The sequence below is a fragment of the Poecilia formosa genome, unplaced genomic scaffold (genome assembly GCF_000485575.1).
Source record: "Poecilia formosa unplaced genomic scaffold, Poecilia_formosa-5.1.2 Scaffold363, whole genome shotgun sequence".
Taxonomy (NCBI): Eukaryota; Metazoa; Chordata; class Actinopteri; order Cyprinodontiformes; family Poeciliidae; genus Poecilia; species Poecilia formosa.
Window position 1 is genome coordinate 355,646 of NW_006800302.1, and position 18,173 is coordinate 373,818.

The following is an 18,173-nucleotide window of genomic DNA, read 5'->3' on the forward strand; positions in this document are numbered from 1 at the left end:
TACGAGGAGAGCAAGGAGTTAAAAGGACAGAGAGTGAAAATAATGCACACACATTAAAGTCATTACGCGCATTCACCGCTGTTGTAAATTATTCATGTTGGCCTTGCGTGAGTCTGCAGCATTAATTCAAACCCTGATTTCAGATCGCTGGCAGAAACAGGAACGCAGCCTGTCAACAATCACCAAGGTAGAGTGTTTGTTATTTAGAGACTGTCTGAGTCTTGCTGCTGCAGCGCAGTAAATACATGGCGATGCAGCAGGAAGCTCAGAGTCTCTGGTTGTGTCAAAAAGGTCCATAATTCACAGATACTGAGAAATAAATCGGCGTGTTATTAGAAATACTTATACCATTCAGTGCTGTCTTTTTGTTCCTTCCTTCCTACAGTTGAGTTCAAACACTGGCATCCATTCTGTGTGTGTATGGTGGTTTTATACTGGTCAGATTGGGTGGGGCCAGTCCCAGCAGCAATGGGGTGAGGGGATGGGAACAACCCAGGACAAGTGGCTGGTTTATCACAGAGCTGCTCACAAAAAGTTAGAGGCTGTTTTGCTTTTCTTCATGGAGTTTGTCCTACAGACTAGCTTCCATTAACCAGGTTGGATTTAATGAAGCAGGTTGTAAAGTGTCAGTTTCCTGACACTTGACTGACTAAACATGGTGCATTCACCCTGCTTAGTCTGCTTTAACTGAAATCTAGTCTGTTTCCACAAGTAAGTAAAGTTTATTTATAAAGCGCTTTCCACAGGCATAAAATCACAAAGCGTTGCACAAAAGAAAAATCAAGAGATAAAAGCCTGGGAAAATAAAAATGTTTTTAGTTGCTTTTTAAAAACCTCCACAGACTCAGCAAAACGGAGCTGCAAAGGCAAACTGTTCTACCGAGTGAAAGTTCTGGTCCCCTTTACTTTTTAACTGTGTACGTGGAGCAACCAAGAGATTTAAAAACTGAGAACGAAGGCCAAGAGCAGCAGAATATTTGGTTAAAAGCTGACGGAGATGATCAGGAGCCCGACATTTAAAGCTCTGTACGTCACCACGAGTATTTTAGAAAGTCCGGTTTGTTCGGGGAGGTGTGAATGCGCAATCAAACTCTGATGCGGAGCAAAAATGTGAACCTAAAAATCTGTGTTCGGTTGAAGTGTGGTTCAAATCCTGAGTGGACTGGAGGCCGCTCCAAAAACAGGAAGTGGACTAAAGCACTAGTAAACGCTAGCAGGAGAAATGACTCGTGGTCTTTTGGACGCCTCTCCATTTTGGTCTACATTTGTTGAATAAGGGAGTTGTGCTCATGTCTTCTTCAGAGGTTTTCATGTCGTTTACTTCAGTGGTTCTTAGTGCAGCGCCACCACAGGCGAGGAGGGGAACAGGTTGCTCAAAGCGTTTGGTTCGCTTGACAGTGCAGTGTGAAAGCGAATCACAAGAGCTCAAAATGTAGCAAATGTTGCAATTTTGGTCCCCAATCGAACCGAGTCCACCGCATTGTCAGGCATTTGTGTTCATTCTGGACATTAGAAGCAGTAGAGAAAGAGAACCAAGTATCAGTCTGCTGTGTTTAAGCTGCAGCTGCACTTAAACATCTCAGCTTTTTGAACCATCATCATGATGTTTTAGGATAGTGATAAAATGCCTTTGAGCCCCTTAGTTTTTACAATTCATACCTCACACCGTTAAAAGCTCATCTGTTGTTAGTTTACCGTCTGACACTGCCTGTCAATTACTCAGGACAACACTGTAAAAATGTCAGTAAAAATTTACTTCAAAGTATTTCTACATGTGCGGTAAGTACAGTATGCAGCAGCGTCTAGGCTGCCAAGTCTTCGGATTCGTAGATACCATGAATGAGCTTGTGGTCATGCTGTCTCCATCTGCGCCGGAGACGTGAAAGCCGTGTTTCTGCTCGATAGAAAGCTGTAATTGATTCAGCACAAAAGAAAGGAGAGCTTGTTTACCCAGATAAAATCATGCTCATTTCCAAACAGTGGTGATGTGCAGTTTTTAGGTGTTTGTTTGAATCAGTTTGACATTTCTCTCCTCAGCCTTGTCATATCTGTCTCCCCTGCGATGCAGAAGCTTCCCTGCTCCTGCCAGAACAAAACAATCTCCCCCTTATCATCTGAAATCAGATTAGTCTAATCTTTCAGACTTACAACGTCTCTTTCTCCCCACTGATGCGTATCTTCTCCCTGTCTTTTACATGATCAGCTCCCATATTCCTCTGAATTACAGTTTTAGACATTTTCCAAAATGCTGAAAAAAGATAATGTGGCTTTAACAAGATCTTTGTCAGGAAATGTAATCTTGTTTTTGTTTTTGTTTTACAAGTTGTGTTTTAGAGGTTTTAATAGTTTTATTAAGTAGTAGTCAAAATTAATTAGGTAGTCAATGAATTTCATCTGAAAGTATTTTAAAGATCTTAACAGAATCCCACCTGAACTTATTTGTCTTAATATTAAAACTTATTTGTCTTAATATGGCTGCAGTTTTAGATGTTTGTGTACATTTACAGCAGAAAAGCCCTGATTATTGAATCATGCCATACTTTTCTAGTTATAATTGTGTTAAACAGCAAGATGCACAGTTTAAAGAGAGAAAACATTATGGAAAACCAATATAAAACTCTTGATTCTAGTGTATAAAACAGTTTTGGGTACAAAGAAGCAGCTGTAGCATCACATGATCACAAAAATGTTTTTTTGAATCTCCACTTTGGAGATTTTTTTTTATTATTATTATTTTATTTCTGTAATTCTTTGTTTTTTTTGTTTTTTTTTAGTTTTGCTCACCAAAAATGGCTTGAAAATGTGGATAAGATATTACACCATTAAGCTTTAAGATTATTTTTATTTGTTTATTTAATTTATTTACAGTTTAAAATTAACATGCCGCATGTTGACATAATTGACTTGAATGAAAATGAATAGTTTGAAGAAAAACACCTTATACAGTATAAACTTTCTCTCAAAAGCAACTACACCATAAACAACTAAACATCAATCAGCCATCCAGATAAATACATCTTTAAATGCAAAACAGACAATGTGTGTAAAAATAACAAAAACGGAAGGTAATGTGCCAAAATAATCAATAATTTCGCAAAAATAAATAAATGGTGAATCATAAATAAATCCATTTGCATCTTTATATATTTTTTCTGTAGTGAAATGACAGTTGATTTCATTATTAAAATCAAACTCTAAAAATGTGGTTAATTAGTTAATGACAGAAATTATATTTTCATATAAGTCTAAAAAAGATTTTTCCCGTAATAAACATTTACTCAGAAACCTATAAGCATGTGAATACTTTTTTCATACAACGGTGTAGTTTTTTTTAATATATATTGATATAGATCTGTTTTTCCTAAACCTGTTAGAACTTGGTATAAATATAATATTAGTCAAATCATTCCTCATTTGGTTGAACATGTTGAAAATTAGAAATCTCCCTTCATGCATCTCCTCTTTCCTGTTTTTCCACCAGAAGTCTGAAATGTGTTAAAGCCATTCAGAATATTGCAGTCAGGGGGTTTGCAGGGTCCGAATCCTTAACGTCCCCCTGCTCTCTGAGTCGACCTTCCCTAATTAGAACCAGATCTTCTTACCAGAAACAATCTTCCTGCCCGATGACATCACCGCTAAATCCATTCATGAGATCGAAGTGAGCTCAGATTGTGGATTTGCCTTGAACCCTCCAAACAAATCTCCTGAAAAGCACCTTGTAGTGTTTGACGTGAACAGGTGCAGAGAGTTGCGTCTCTCTTAAACACTTCCCACTGAAACAAAGCTTTGGATTGTGTGGTATGCTTGTTATAGCTGAATTAAATTGAGGTTGTTTTGTCCTAAATCATCTGGTCGTGTTGTGCGATCTTATTTCCTTCGTTAGTGCCTTTCCATTCCTGCTTCCCCCACCCCCCTCGTGCAGCTCTGCGCTCTGTGTCTGGACTTGCTTTGGACCCCTTCAAACGTTTCCCTTGTTAGCAATTTTTCCTTGAAGGATCAACTTGAAACGGAGCCAAATATAAAACGGCAACAACATGTAGAGCCAGTGTTTTGGATGAGTTTAAAAGAGATTCTGAGAAGAAAGGGGGATAAATAATAACAGTGCTAAAAGGAAAAGCATAATAAGGGCCTAGTTTTGTCAGGGAAGTGGAGGCTTTCATCTTTCTATGACTGTAATGTTCTCAATGAGTCTACAGGCCTGGGTTCAGTCCAGCAGGCTTCAAGTGGCGCACATGAAAGGCTCCAGGCAGACTGCGCTCTCACTGGAATATGGTATCCATCCTCTCTTTTCTTCTGCTCCCCTCCACCTTATAAAGGTAATGGGGAGCTGTGTGACAGTAAACCATGGTAAAATGGCTGTCAGTGTTTCGTTCCCCCACCCCTCACCGCTCTCCCCCATCTGAGGCCCCCAGCGTTTAGGAAACGGAGCATTATTTTCCTGTTCGACGTCACAAGCCAAACCCCTCTGCAGCTGTTGCATGCTTTAAAACTTTCTTTGCAGCCACTTCAGCAAAAGGTTCCTGTCAAATAACACCGCAGCGCTCATATTGAACACACCAAACTGAAAAGACTCGGACTTTCCCTCTGTTTTTCCCTCCGTTTCCAAGGGTTTTGGACGGTTTTTCCCTTCCCTACATGTGTAGGTTTCACTTTCTCCCTCTAATAACTCCTAATTGGGAACTGATCCATGTGTGGGAGCAGGTAAAAATCGGTTTCCAGGTTGTTGTCTCCTTACAAATAATTTGCTCCGCTGCCTGCAGACTCATTTCATCATCACAAAAACAAAAACATTAGACACTCGGGATTAAAACGTTGGGATGAGAACGGGCTCTCTGTGCTTATTTAAGCATTCATTTGATCGCCACACATATTAATGAAATCCTGCTTAGAAAGCCATTATTTTAGTTCCAGTTTGTCGGGGGTTACCCTGCAGAAAAGCTGGATTTTTTTTTTCTCTCTGCATTTTTTTATGCCTGGAATTAAACGTTTTCTTTCTTTCCCTCTCTAAATCCGCTCACACGTTTGTTTTCCGTCCCACCCACTTCCCTTTATCTTCTCTCGACCCACCTCCCCTTCGCTTCCCTTCCCCCCATCCTCTCTTCCTCTTGGCCTCAGCATTTAGAGGCTTAAGCGAGGGATGTACCACGCGAGCCACTCCCTTCTTGCAGCCTCCCCCCCCTTTCCCACAGCGTGCAGTGGTACGATCCTGCTTTGCATAAGTTTCCTCTGAGTGGGTCTTGTGTGGAGGCCAGTACTGAAAGAATTATTAGTCCCTTTTGAACGGTTTGGATGTATGTGTAGAGAGAAAGCTAGTGCGCTGCTGCAATAACACCGTTATCACCTAAATAGTTGAAGCTATAATGTATTGCGCCTACCCAGTCCCTGGAATGGGCAGTAACTCTTTAATGTATTACTACAACGGGAAATCGGTGAGTAGTCTCTTTGGGAATGTGTGTGTGTGTGTGTGTGTGTGTGAGAGAGGGACACAGAGACGAACTGTGAGAAGAAGTGTGTGTTTCCTCCTCAGCTTCGGTCTGCCTGCGTTTCTAAGCTCGCCTAAGTTTTGTGTTTTAGTCGTTTCAGGTGAAAACACAGGATTCCGCGTGTTGAAATGCACGGCTACTCCTGCTGATTTTCCATGACATCAGTTCTACTGTTTCTCTGTAATTACCATCCAGTGGGTTCGAGTGTGTAAAAAGTGCTTTAAACTTTATGTTGGTCCAATTCGACTTTACAGCTCAGGACAAGTTTCTCATGCACAGAACCAAGCATTTCTTGCAAGTCTTGAATTTATTTTTACTGGCTGGTTCCTTCAGCTCTAAGACCTGGTTGAAATAATAACAAGTGGGAGTCTGGGAATGATTAAGGCAAAGAGGCTGCCTGTTGAGGTTAGACTTTCCTGTTTGCAGATTGAGCTCCAAGCACCAGTGTTGCTGTTATTCCATCTGTTTTTAATCACTTTGGCATTCTGGACACCACAGGGAGCCTAATGTGATTTCTGAACTTCTCTGTAATCACCTCTTTGATTTTTGTTGCTCTGAAAATGCTCTGTGTTGTGAGTGCTTCTTTTTGTGTATACATGCGTGATGAAGGTGCTTGACAGTGTTTTAGTGCCGTTTGCGCCTGTCTTTTTTCTTCTGTCGTTTTCACGGTGAAGCCACTGAAGTAATTTGCTCCACATTGTATCGGTGAAATCCTAAACTATCGGCCTGTTATCAGTCAATTACACAAGTCGGTTTCCACCTGTCATTTCCTGTGCTTTTAATATTTTACAAAGGCCACATGTGTTTGAAGGAAGAGAAAAAGTTTTTATAGATTTTTATTCAAAAGGTCATCTCTCTCTGGATTCAGTTAAAAATTTTCTTAGAACCTATTAAAGCATTTCCCCTTTTCTTCCCTCTGGAAAAAAATGACTTTGATCTCTTTTTATATTAAGCATTAACAGGCTTGTGTTACAGTTAGTGATGGGGGAAAATTGATAGCATGTGGACTGAACAGGCAAACTTTCTGATCAAAAGCTTTTGCTAAACAACCTCGAACTTTTTTTTTTCTTCCCCCCTCTGATTTTCATGCAAAGGGGGGGAAAAAAAAAAGATGGTGCTCGTTCTGTAAAACTACTTGATCCACATTAATTTGTTGCAGTGCAAAGTTGCATAGCAGGCTCACCATCTGGAGCACTGGGAGAATTCACAGTGGGCCATTGGCTTGTGAACTGGTGGCACGGCACCAATACAGATGGAGCATTTCGCTGATCTATCTTCCACTGCCTGTTAGCGAAAGAGGAACAAATTAAATCTGATGCTGCACCGGTTTGTCGACATTTTCCCCCCGAATACGCTTCTTCTAGAGTGGCACGCCGTTGGAGTCGATCCTTAAAAAAAGGGAATGTTATGACAACTTTTTCTGTCAAGTGTTGTTTACCTGTTGTTGTTTATGCGGTGCAACAGGTTACATCACTCCTTCTACAGCTAATCCCCCTCCTGCATGCTGTGCTGCTGCACTTAAACATGCACGCTTCACTGCATGTCCAAAACAAACTCTGAGTGCGCGCGCGCGCGCGCGCGTGTGTGTGTGTGTGTGTGTGTGTGTGTTTGTGTGTAGGTGCGTGTGTGTGTGCGTGTGCGTGCGTGCATGCATGTGTGTCTTGACCCATCATGTCCTATTTGCATCAAACACATAGACTGTGTTTACTTTGACTGGTCCCATTAATCTGAGTCATTTTATTGACTCCTTATTTTATTATTTTATTACCTTATTATTTTATTTTATTTTGATATTTTGAGATCTTTGCCTCAATAGATTTTTTTTTTTAATTAAATTATTTTTATTTATTTATTTATTTATTTTACTGATGTCTTTGGACTTAAGTCTGCAAAATGCTTTAATCACTTATTTTTGGATTTTGAAGTATTTTTTGCATTTTTTGCTGCACACAGCTCTGGTAAAAACTAAGAGCCCACTGCTCTAAGCCCCATTGAAAACCTCCTGGTGTTTCCACCAAACACTAATTTCTGAATTCTTCCTGAGTTAAAACATTAGTATTATTGTTTCTAAATGAATATTAACTTATTTTCTTTGCATTATTTGAGGTCTGTTATTTTCTGTAAATAAATACTAAATTTTAGCTTGGAGTTTCATTAACATGTTGTCATTAGTTCGTAGAATAAAAGATCCAACTAAGATCTTCCACATAAACCTACAGAGAGTAAAATCAAAGAACTGATCATTTCAAGTGGTTTCTTAATTTTTCCAGAGCTGTACATCTCAGTTATATTAAAACGATTCAACATGTTATGCACTTTTTAATCACTTGCTACACGTTAAGCTTAAACATTACTTATATTTATTTATTTTGAGTGTTTTGTGTTTACCTAAACCTTTCATAGGTATTTCATGTTATTATTAAAAGCAGGCTAAGCTTAGTAGTTGTTTGAAAAGGCAAACTAAGCCTTGTCAGTGTCTAAGATTTGAGTTGGACTTGAAAATGCCCCCTAGTGATTTGGTTTGAATCCAAGTAATGACATGCTCCTAAATAAAAGAAAAGAAAAACAGGACACGCTGCTAAGAGTTTGTTTGAAGTTCTTCCCTTTGAGCTGTTTGGCCATGAGCCTGTTTTTACCTTACTTTTATCGCTGTAGATTCCCCTTCATGTCGTCGTGCTTCGTCCTTTGTGATGGTTGACAGATTGTGTTTTAACATGTGATGTTGTGATTGGTGTGGCGTGAGCTTCAAAGGCGGGCTGGTTCGCTCTGAGGCATGTGGAGAGGTGTAATATTCACTCAGCCGAGGCTTTCGGTGTCAACAGGGCACAATGAGTGTCTTCACTTTCTTTCTCCAGACGTTTTTGTCTTGCATTTATCTTGCTTGTGGTTTCTAGTAACGGAACATTAAAAAAATGAAAAAAACTGTTTTGTTAAAAGTTTTGGAAAGTATCTTGCCTGAATGAATGCTTTGAACTCCGGTGTCACTGTTACGGGTCATTTTATTTAAGCTTTACCGGCTGCTGCTCTAATAGCCGGTGTAAGCCTGTGTTGGTGTGCTGATCCGTGTGAGTGACGGCTTTTAATTAATGGCCTTGTAAAAGGAAACCCAGGCGGGCTCTCTCTTCCATAGGCCGACGGAATGAGGCACCCGGTGTTACGGATGGTTTATTAATGCTTGGACTGGTTAGCCCAGGGTAAAAAGGACAATTAGCATTATCCAGCGCCATATGCTGCCCGTGGAGCGTCTGACATGGGGAAAAGACAAAGCCCTGGCTAACCTGAGATCTCTGTGGACGACGATCAACCTGGGTCACATGTGTAAGCCAGAAGGCCCAGGAGAGCTCCGCCCCTCCCAGAGCACTTTAATTACACATCCAGACAGCAGAACGCCGGAGTCCTGCTCACTCAGCACACACTCACGTTCTGCCTCCGCAACACGCCCTCGGCTGCAGATAACCATGATTATAGTCTATCGATTAGTCTGAAGAGTCATCGATTAATCGGATGAAAAAAGTCTGCAGATTTTTCATCCAAGCTTTGTATTTTACAGAATATTAGAAATACTTAAATGTTCTTATTTAAAAGGTCTTCTTTTTAAATAAGAACATTAACACGTTATTGCCTAAAATGCAACAACATATTCCTTAGTGAACCTGATTATTTGTAGCAAAGGATTTTTCTGCAGATAAAAAGTTCTTCTAACATCAACATGTGCAAAGTTCAACCATTTCTGCTTGACTTAACATTCATACAGTGTAGGGCTGATCTGACTAATAATACAACAGCAACAGGTGATTAACAGGATTATTTTTCTTTATTTTACAGAATTCAAACCAGGTAAAGCTAAAAATTAAACTTGATGAGCTTTTGGATATATTTACAGACAAACGTTTTTATATCTTAACCTATCCAGACCAAACGTAGCGCCGGCGACCCGTAATTCTGCCAAACTGACTGAAAAATTTGCAACGTTTTGTGAAAGGGGAGACGTTGCACTTTCCAGCTAATATCGCGTTATTACGATAATTTCACCCTCGCCGAAGTAGGGAGTGAAATTAATATGAGGGGCAATTTTTTAATGGGCGGTAAATTGTAAAAATAACTTGCTAGATATTGAAGGTTCCAGTTGTTATGGATAAATGGGTAAATATATTTAATCACAGGACATCTAAAGAACTGCTAACAATTAAAATAAGCAAAAATATCCAGGCAGAGATTTTAAACTTGGGGTAAAATGCCTTTTATAGAGTTTTAGCTTCATTACTGCTCTGACTGTCATTTTTGAGTCTGTCTACTCCAGTTATCAGTTTATCGATTACTGAAATTGTTGACTATCACTACGATAATTGACGATAATTGATTAATAACGATTAATCTGATTAATTGACCATTTTAGTTGAATTCATTTACTTGGGCAAAGCGTTGTGTCAGACAAGAACAACGCAGATAAACAACATGTCATCTCTCGTGCTCTAGGAAACAGTTTGGATGAGTGAGCCGTCAACGTCAGGGTGTGAAATCAGGCTATTAAACGAGGGATTAAACATGTGGAGTGTGTGTGTGTGTGTGTGTATGAGCGGATACCGTGCAGGTGCATGTATCTGGCAGGTCTGGCTCTGATTATAGCTACATGATGACGAAGGTCATCCAGTTCTGCCTGTGGGAGGAAGAATCCACCCTCACACTCGCTCCCACCATGTGAAGCTGCAGACCACATCACTGGTGTTTGGCCTCCAGTCCCTTTGATCCCTGCCGCCCAGCTTGGCACAAACACGCAGCTGTACAACAGCCTGCCCATTGAGCCTCCCTTTCCCCAACCCCAACACGCAGGTACAGATACGAGGAATGCTAAACAGGCCCTTTTTGTAGCACTTATTTGATTTTTGCCTCTGTGGGAATGCTTTAATTTGCCAGGCTTTTAGTCTTTGAGCGTAAGCGGTATCATTATACTTCCATTAGAGACTGAGTTGACCTGAAATGCAAATACTCCTGATAATCCACTCCTCTCTTCATGAGCTTGATTGCTCGCTAGTCATTAAAGCGTGCGCCTGTGTGTGTATTTGTTGGCTTTGGGCTGCATCTGCAGGACTTGGTTCTAGTTGCGAGATTAAGCAGTTTTATGACTGTGTGGTCGCGCATTTCCTTCTGGAAGAAAACATTTAAGAGCGCCTTTCATCTTTTTATTAACGCTGTACTGTAGTTTTCTGTCTAAACGCACAAATGGATGCTGGAGTGTTTTAGTGTTTGTTTGGCCAGTTGTTGTTGTAAATCTGCGTTGCTTTGACAGGTGTACGCACCGTCTCCAAACTCAGAGGACTTCAATAGAGATTCCCCCTCGTACTCCACGCCTAAACCTTCCAGCAGTATGTTTGCAAGCACTTTCTTTGGTAAGTTCAAAGCAGTGCAGTCTTTTTTTTTTTTTCCAATCCTAAGCGGCCAGAGGTTTTTCTTTTTGATATTCTTTTATAAAGAGAGGACCTGCTGGATTAAGTAATATTAATGTCTACTTATTTTGTCAAACAAAAAACATCTGGATTTTTATGTGTTTTATTGAAGTCAAGTTTAAAGATTTGAAAGACCTGAACAAAAATCTAGACATTGTTATATTTTTTCTTTTCTTTTTTTTTAAAGCTTTAATGTGACTTTCAGGCATAAACTCCTTTGTTATCTCAGCTGTTATGTTTCAGTCGCAGAAATGAAGAAGAAAAAAAAAACCCTACCAGCTTTAAAAGCCCTTCTTTATTGAGCCCAAAGTTATAAAGTGGGTTATTAGTGTCTCGCTGTGTGAAAACATGTTGCTGCGTTGCATTATGAAGTGAAACATTGTGTGTTTCTGGTAGACGGTACCCACAGTTCATCTGACCCGTGGAATTCGTCCAGCGGGATCAGTCAGCCCGGCTACGGGGGAATGCTGGCAGGATCTTCATCTCACATGGCCCAGACAGGAAACTACAGCAGCCTGCACTCACATGACCGTTTGGTAAGCAGTCTGCACAAGACCTACCCGGATAAACTGGTCATGAATTAATGTTAATTATTTATTTATTTTTTTTGCTGAAAGTGTGTGAATTGTGTTGCTTCTAAATTCTGCCTCCTCCTTGTTTTTCTTTAGCCCTGCTTCCACTCCTGCAGTGTGTGTGTGTGTGTGTGTGTGTGCGTGCGTGCGTGCGTGCGTGCGTGCGTGCGTGCGTGCGTGCGTGCGTGCGTGCATTAAGTCGTTGTCTGGTTATTATCAGAGAAGACACTATTGACCCGGTTTTTGTCAGTGTTTGATCTGGCCTCGTCTGCCTGCCTGCTTCAGCTGGCAGAGCATCACAGGGAGCCTGCAGATGCTGCCTGCCCTCTCTTTATCTCCATCCCTCCACCCCCATTAACTTTTCCCCCATCCCAGCCTGGGAGATGTCAAAGGACAATTACAATTTAGAGAACAAAAAGCTCTGTTTTTGTCCTGACGCACACGTCCACGTTTGAAGACGAACTGCTTCTGCTTATTTATTTATGTTTAATCCCTCAGAATTACCCCGCGCATTCGGTCTCTCCGGACATCAACGCCAGTCTTCCTCCCATGTCAAGCTTCCACCGGAGCAACACCAGCACCTCGCCGTTCGTCACCGCAGCACACACTTCATCCGTCAACTCCGTCGACGGGGTTATGGGTAAGTATGGCTCGGCACGTTTTCTCCAACATGACTAATCCGCTGACCTTCAGCGTGATCAAAGTCCGTTCTGTTGAGGCTGTGAGTCAGTTGAACAGCTTCTGTGTACATCATGACCGATCTGTCGGAGTTTGTACTAACAAGGCGGCACTCTGTGTTCTCCCAGTCGCTGCGAATCGGGGGACGACTACTGGAAGCTCGCAGACTGGAGATGCACTGGGCAAGGCTCTGGCCTCGGTGAGTTAGAAACACGCTCTACTGTCCAAGTAACCCTGAAGCCCCAAACATAAGTTTGAGAAAGTTTTCTCAAACTTCTAAATCACTCTGCTAAATAAAATGTTGTCATGAAAAAGGGAAGTGTCAAAGTTGGTCAGGTGTTTCATTCACCAGTTGACAGAAGAAATATCTAAAAACACAGAATTTTTTTTACAAATATAACTTTATTTGAAACAGTTACTAAAACAAAGACAAAAACATCCCATCTTTTGAAACATCACCTGCTTTTCTTTATTTTGGTCATGTTGTTTCTGTAACCAAAGGTGAATTTTGTGTGCATTATAACAATAAAACAACATTTTGGCTTTAGAGGGTTCATGGATTCAAACAGAAAGGTAGAGATTATTAAGTATAGGACAAAAAAAGCTTAAGTTATGTTCATTCTTCTAAGAAAAACCATCCAATTAACCTCACTGACATCATCTGATTGCTGCTGATTTTTAAAATGAAAGCCTTAAGATACAATTCATTTAATATCTTTTAATGTTATAAAAACCTGTTTTTATATTATTTTTCTTTCTGTGTCATATTTGACACATTAGGCATTTACGGTTATGGAATTACCATAAAAAGATTTTGTGTGTTTTATAATCAAACTTATCATTCTAGATAGATGATATCTTTAAAACCTGCTGGATCATGTACATATGTTAGATGAAGCTTTTTATTTAATTACAATACAAAAATATAACAATGTTTTAAAAAACTATTTGTTGATAATGAGATTAAATATGCAGTTTCTGAGTGTAATTTCTTGTTAAAGGGCTAAACCATTTCATTTTAAAATAAGCTGGACTCTGTGGGAGGCTCATTTATTGTATTGTTTTTCTCAGAAGACTCAGCGTGGCTTAAGCTTTGTTTTAGTCCCCTCGTTCCTGCAGGAATCTGTCGTCTCATCGTATGGTGAAAGTTGTGCCTCTTCCGCTACATTTCGGCTTCAGAAACGTTTCTCAGAATAAAAGCAACGCCTGAGGACAGTATTGTCATCTGTGAGGGGTTTTTAATCATTTGTACTGCCCTGTGACATATTTGAATATGTGCAGTCTGTGTCTGGACCAAGAGAAGATTCAAATGTGTGGTTGATCTGAACAAAGTGTCCTAAAATGCGTTGGGTCAACCCAGTGCGATCTGCAATATTTTGGTAAAACTAAAACTTGAAGCACATGCTGTTCCTTCAGGAAGGATATTTCCAAACCTCTGCGACTTCACATAATGAGAGTTCTGGGACGGTAATAACAAATTAAGTCTTTTATATTTGCAGACTCAATTCTATTAGCATGACAAAGCCGGAGTGAAACGGACACGGTTGGACCCGGGTGGGGGCGGGGGCGCGGATCACGGGGCACATGGGAGTTTATAACTGCTGTGGCTCAACTCCACGGCCCCCCCGCCTCTGTGGGGCTTTTGTTCTCCGCCCTTTTAAATTGGCCGTGCTTATTGGCCCCATGCCGCCTGCGGGAGTGTAACTGATGACGAGGCGGGGCTTCATTTATTCCAGTAAAATGAGCCGTGCTTCACTTTCAATGCAGTGAAAAGAAGAGAAAGCCAATATATCGTCTGGTCAGGAGTCACGGTTATAAACGGCTTGATTTTTAGACACTGGGAAGATATTTGGAGAGTTTTATTGGTTTCTGCCTGCTGTGTGTCCAAACAGTGAGAAATAATAAGCATAAATGACAGTGAGCGACTCTTCACCTCAACCAGTGAAAACTTTAGCGCTCGGGAGTCAAACTCATTTTAATTTTAAAAATCTGAGCGTTCTTAAAGGGCCGGTTGCGCCAGAATATGTTGATTAAACCAATTAAGCTGTTAAAGTATCAATAAACAGCTGTTCCCTCAATATTTTGTGATTACTTTAGTGTTTTTTTAGCGTTCAAAATCACAGATTTTATGGTGCCAATTTAGAAATGTTTGTAAGGAATGTTTATGATATTTGCGCTGATGTATGATGTTAAATGTGACTTTTTAACGTTTGTCTTATCAGTTATGGACTATAACTTGACCTCAAGTCAGGGTGAAGCAGCAGTAAATTAAACTCAATGTTTTTGACCAATTTTGAGAAAACTTACAGTAAAATCAGAAAAAAATGTGGAGATTTGTTGATTTTGTGTGAATTTTGCAAATCTGTGAAAAACTGGAAGGACTTATAGATTGTAATAAAAAGCTACGGTGGGCCAGATTTGGCCCCCCGGCCTTTAGTTTGACACCTAGAGGAACCTCCACCTTGATTCTCCAAGTTGACTGGAAAACCATAAGAGATTGAGGTCTTTCTATCATTCCTGCACAAGTGAAACAGTTGCTTTCAAGTTCGACTAGATCTTAATTCGTCCCAGAAGTCTGTTTTTCCCCCCCTTGCTAATTAGTCAGGATTCAGTGGTGAGACATGTTCCTTTATGGCATAAACATTCTATGATTAAAAGGGGAAAAAAACAGGAATGTGTTTATATTTTAATCTAGTGCTTGGTTAAATAAATGAAGATCTGATCTCCTCAATCTCCAGTCGAAGCAGAACCCGACGAACTCTGCCTCACCTAGCAAACAGAGCAGCACTGAAACAAAAAGATACGCTGAAACCGACATGACTAATAATCGTGGCGTCTCATGGAAAACTTTTGTCCTAGTTGTCCTCTTTACAGGAGCGGCAAAGTTTCAAACAGATGCAAAAATAAACAACGTTTGGATCCTTGTAGATGTTGATGTATGGACCTCAGCACAATCTCTGGCTGCAGACTAAAACATGGCCCTGGAGATTTTCTGTGTTTGGCTTAACGGGGTTTCCAGGTTGGGCGTCTGCACCTCCTGAAACCTCAGTGGAATAATAAGCAGAGTGACTCGATCGAACACAACTGTCTTCATACAAGGGCAACACAAGCTGAGAATTTGTCTTGATTTGAAAAGCTGCTCAAGAAAAACAAAGAAAACAACTGAGATTAAATGAGAAACATCTCATTTAATCTCTCAAGTTATTTGTCCCTTTGTGTTTTCATCACATAAACTGACCTGCTTTTGTCTCATTCTTGCTTCGTGTGCAGCAGGGCTGACTCTGGGCTGTCTGTCTTCGTATTTCCAGATTTACTCACCTGACCACACTAGCAGCAGCTTCCCGTCCAATCCGTCCACACCTGTGGGTTCCCCCTCACCTCTGACGGCCACAGCAGGAGCTGCTGCGGCCGGGACCGTCGTGAGCGCCGCAGGGACCCCGTCTGCAAGGCCAGGTACAGCTCCAGCCTTCAGATTTTAATCTCTCTCACACACACACACATCTTAACCTCTAAATACCAGCAGTAAGATTAAATAAATGGATTCCATACCAGCATGAAAAAGCTTTTTACAGCTTCAGGATCTGAGCCAAATGTATCTTTTTTTGATGCAAGTCTTTCCAAACCTCTGCCTCTCTAACAAAGCTTGTGCTTTCCTCAAGAAGGTGTTGTATCAAGTCATTATGTTGCCATATGTTTTATTTTTTATAATCCTAAAAGTCTTATCATTTAGGATATTAAAATAGGAAAAACAATGTTTTTATTTCAGAAAAAGAAGTCCTGGTTTTACTAAAGGCAAATCTGACAGTTACTTCTTGTATCACTGTTTAGACAGTTCATACATTGTGTTTGCGTTTTGCTTTGACCCAATTAAAAGGATTTAACTAATGGGGATCCAGTTTTAACTGCAGAAGAAGAATAACAAGCTCATAAGAAACCTGCTGTTTCCATCCATCAACCCTGTAAACTTTGAAAACGACCGGATGAACAGAGATTATTTATCTGACCTTGAACTGCAGCATCCAGAATAAAGCAGAGCAAACTAAAATCTGTAAGGTGTGCAGTTATCTCTTAGGAACGGTAAAAGTTAGGTCTAAATGTTTCTCGTCGCGCGTCAAAACAAAAGTACTTTTACTGAAAGGAAGGTTTGAGACGAGGCGGTGACGTGTTTGATGGATGAGCTGCTGTAATCTCCCTTCCCTTCATAAAAGCTCAAGTCTTGCTCGCAGCAGAATGCTCTGTTGCCTGCAGAATTGAACTGAGCGACTTCGGAGCAGCCGGGTATCATTTGCATGCGATTTAATTAAAGCAAACACAGCGCACTGTTGTGCGTGATGTTTGGTTTGGCAATTCTCAAATCAAAGGGAGTGGTTTCTTCAGGGGCTGCAGCGATTTCAAGCTCAGGACAACATATCAAACATTTCTTTTTGTAGATCCATAAAAATTCTCCATGTTTATATTTTCCACCAAACAGCCAACAAGTGGCTTCATGCTGCCTCGTTCGAGTGCGCCTCCCACCCACTGTATGTGCTGTGCACTCTGTGCTTGGCACCAAAACACCAAACAGATGAAGTGAATTTCAAGGTCTGGTATTTGCCAAACTGTCGCAGATTTCCTTGCACTTGCCGTCGCACAGCCACAAATACGAGGCCCCTATGACTTTAATTAATTTAATGACTTTTACTGCGCGCTACATTCTGCTTTGATTAATCAAAGCCTGAGCAGAATGGCTAGTTGAAAGTTCTTCCAAAACTTAATTAAATACCACTTTTAGCTTTAGAGTAAGTCTAATCATTTCATACTTGCTCTTTAAGCCATGTGTGAACAGTTTCTAAGGAATCCATCCAGCTTTGCCTCTCATCCTCTAAGCAGTGCAGTTAACAACTTTGATGATATTTGAAATTTAATCTTTTTAAGTGAACAAATACAACATTAACCTCGAATAAGAAAGCTGGCCTTTTCTTATCTGCGCTATATGAGAGGAATAATAATGAGATTTGCATTAAAATCATAAGATCAGTGCTGTGTTGGTCCATTCTTCGCCACATATTTTGGTCTTACAGAGCTAATCCCCGCAGACATTGAGAGACTTTTTCTCTCAGTTTTGTTAATTTACATCCTACCCGACAGAATAACATTCATTCTTTGACTTATCTGGGACTTTATTTTCAATTTAAACCAATTTCCAAACCATCTCTGGGACAAGCTCTTGCAAAAGAAAATATGCTGCGGCTTTCAGAGTGGTGAAGGATACCAAAATCTTACATTTAAAGTCTTTGAAGTGGGTCCTGGATTACTGTTCTTGAAAAGCATTTCATTTGTGTAAAACTGTTTTATTGACTCATAATAGCAGCTCTTGGCATTCGCCCTCCTTTGTAATGAGAGAGAATTTGGAGAGTGGATTTGTTGTAACGTAATCCTGCTTTCCACGACAAGGGCTTTGTGGTACTGTATGATTTTTGAGGACGGACACGCATGTTTCCCTCTAAATTGTAATTATTTTCTGCAGCAAACACGAGAGGGCAAAAACAGAGAAAAAGAAAACAGCTCGGCGCGTCTTTTCACGCTTGAGAGAGCAGCAAAAACTCGTTCTCGTTTGTAGCGCACCGGTTGTTTAAGTACGGACAAAAGAGATGTGCGTTACAGTAATAAGGACTGTCAGAGGTGTTGACAGAGGTGGAAGAGTAATGGAAAGAGAACGAGGGGGAACGGTGAGGGAAAGCCCGGTGTGTTGTTTTAGCGGGCAGTTGTGTCACGTACGGTAATGGAGTGGCGACAGCTGTCCCCACGTATGCCCCCCTCATCCTCAGCTGTTACCCTGCCCCACGGACAGCTGTTCTCCCAACACACACACACACACACACACACACAAACACACAGAGAGAGCAGACTGGAAAAGACTTTTCATTTGCCTTTGTGTGAAGGAAGGTGCCTCTGACTCAGCTGATCTGAACTCTGATGACTTTCTTCATCTATTTGCATCACATAAACGTAACAAC

At 40.7% G+C, this 18,173-nt stretch overlaps 1 protein-coding gene across 11 annotated transcripts in view; it reads left to right on the forward strand.

Moving 5' to 3' along the window:
- tcf12 (transcription factor 12) overlaps positions 1–18,173 on the forward strand; it is a 90,750-nt gene that overhangs the window by 56,018 nt on the left and 16,559 nt on the right. For 8 of the 11 annotated variants that reach the window (XM_007574859.2, XM_016662205.1, XM_007574861.2 and 5 more), the window contains 5 exons: positions 10,771–10,870; positions 11,324–11,463; positions 11,998–12,139; positions 12,306–12,376; positions 15,486–15,630. In XM_007574859.2, coding sequence (XP_007574921.1) covers positions 10,771–10,870; positions 11,324–11,463; positions 11,998–12,139; positions 12,306–12,376; positions 15,486–15,630 — 598 coding nt within the window. Of the gene's footprint in view, positions 1–5,192; positions 5,430–10,293; positions 10,314–10,770; positions 10,871–11,323; positions 11,464–11,997; positions 12,140–12,305; positions 12,377–15,485; positions 15,631–18,173 lie in introns of those variants that run through there. The other 3 variants (XM_016662207.1, XM_007574865.2, XM_016662209.1) reach the window with 3 other exon arrangements.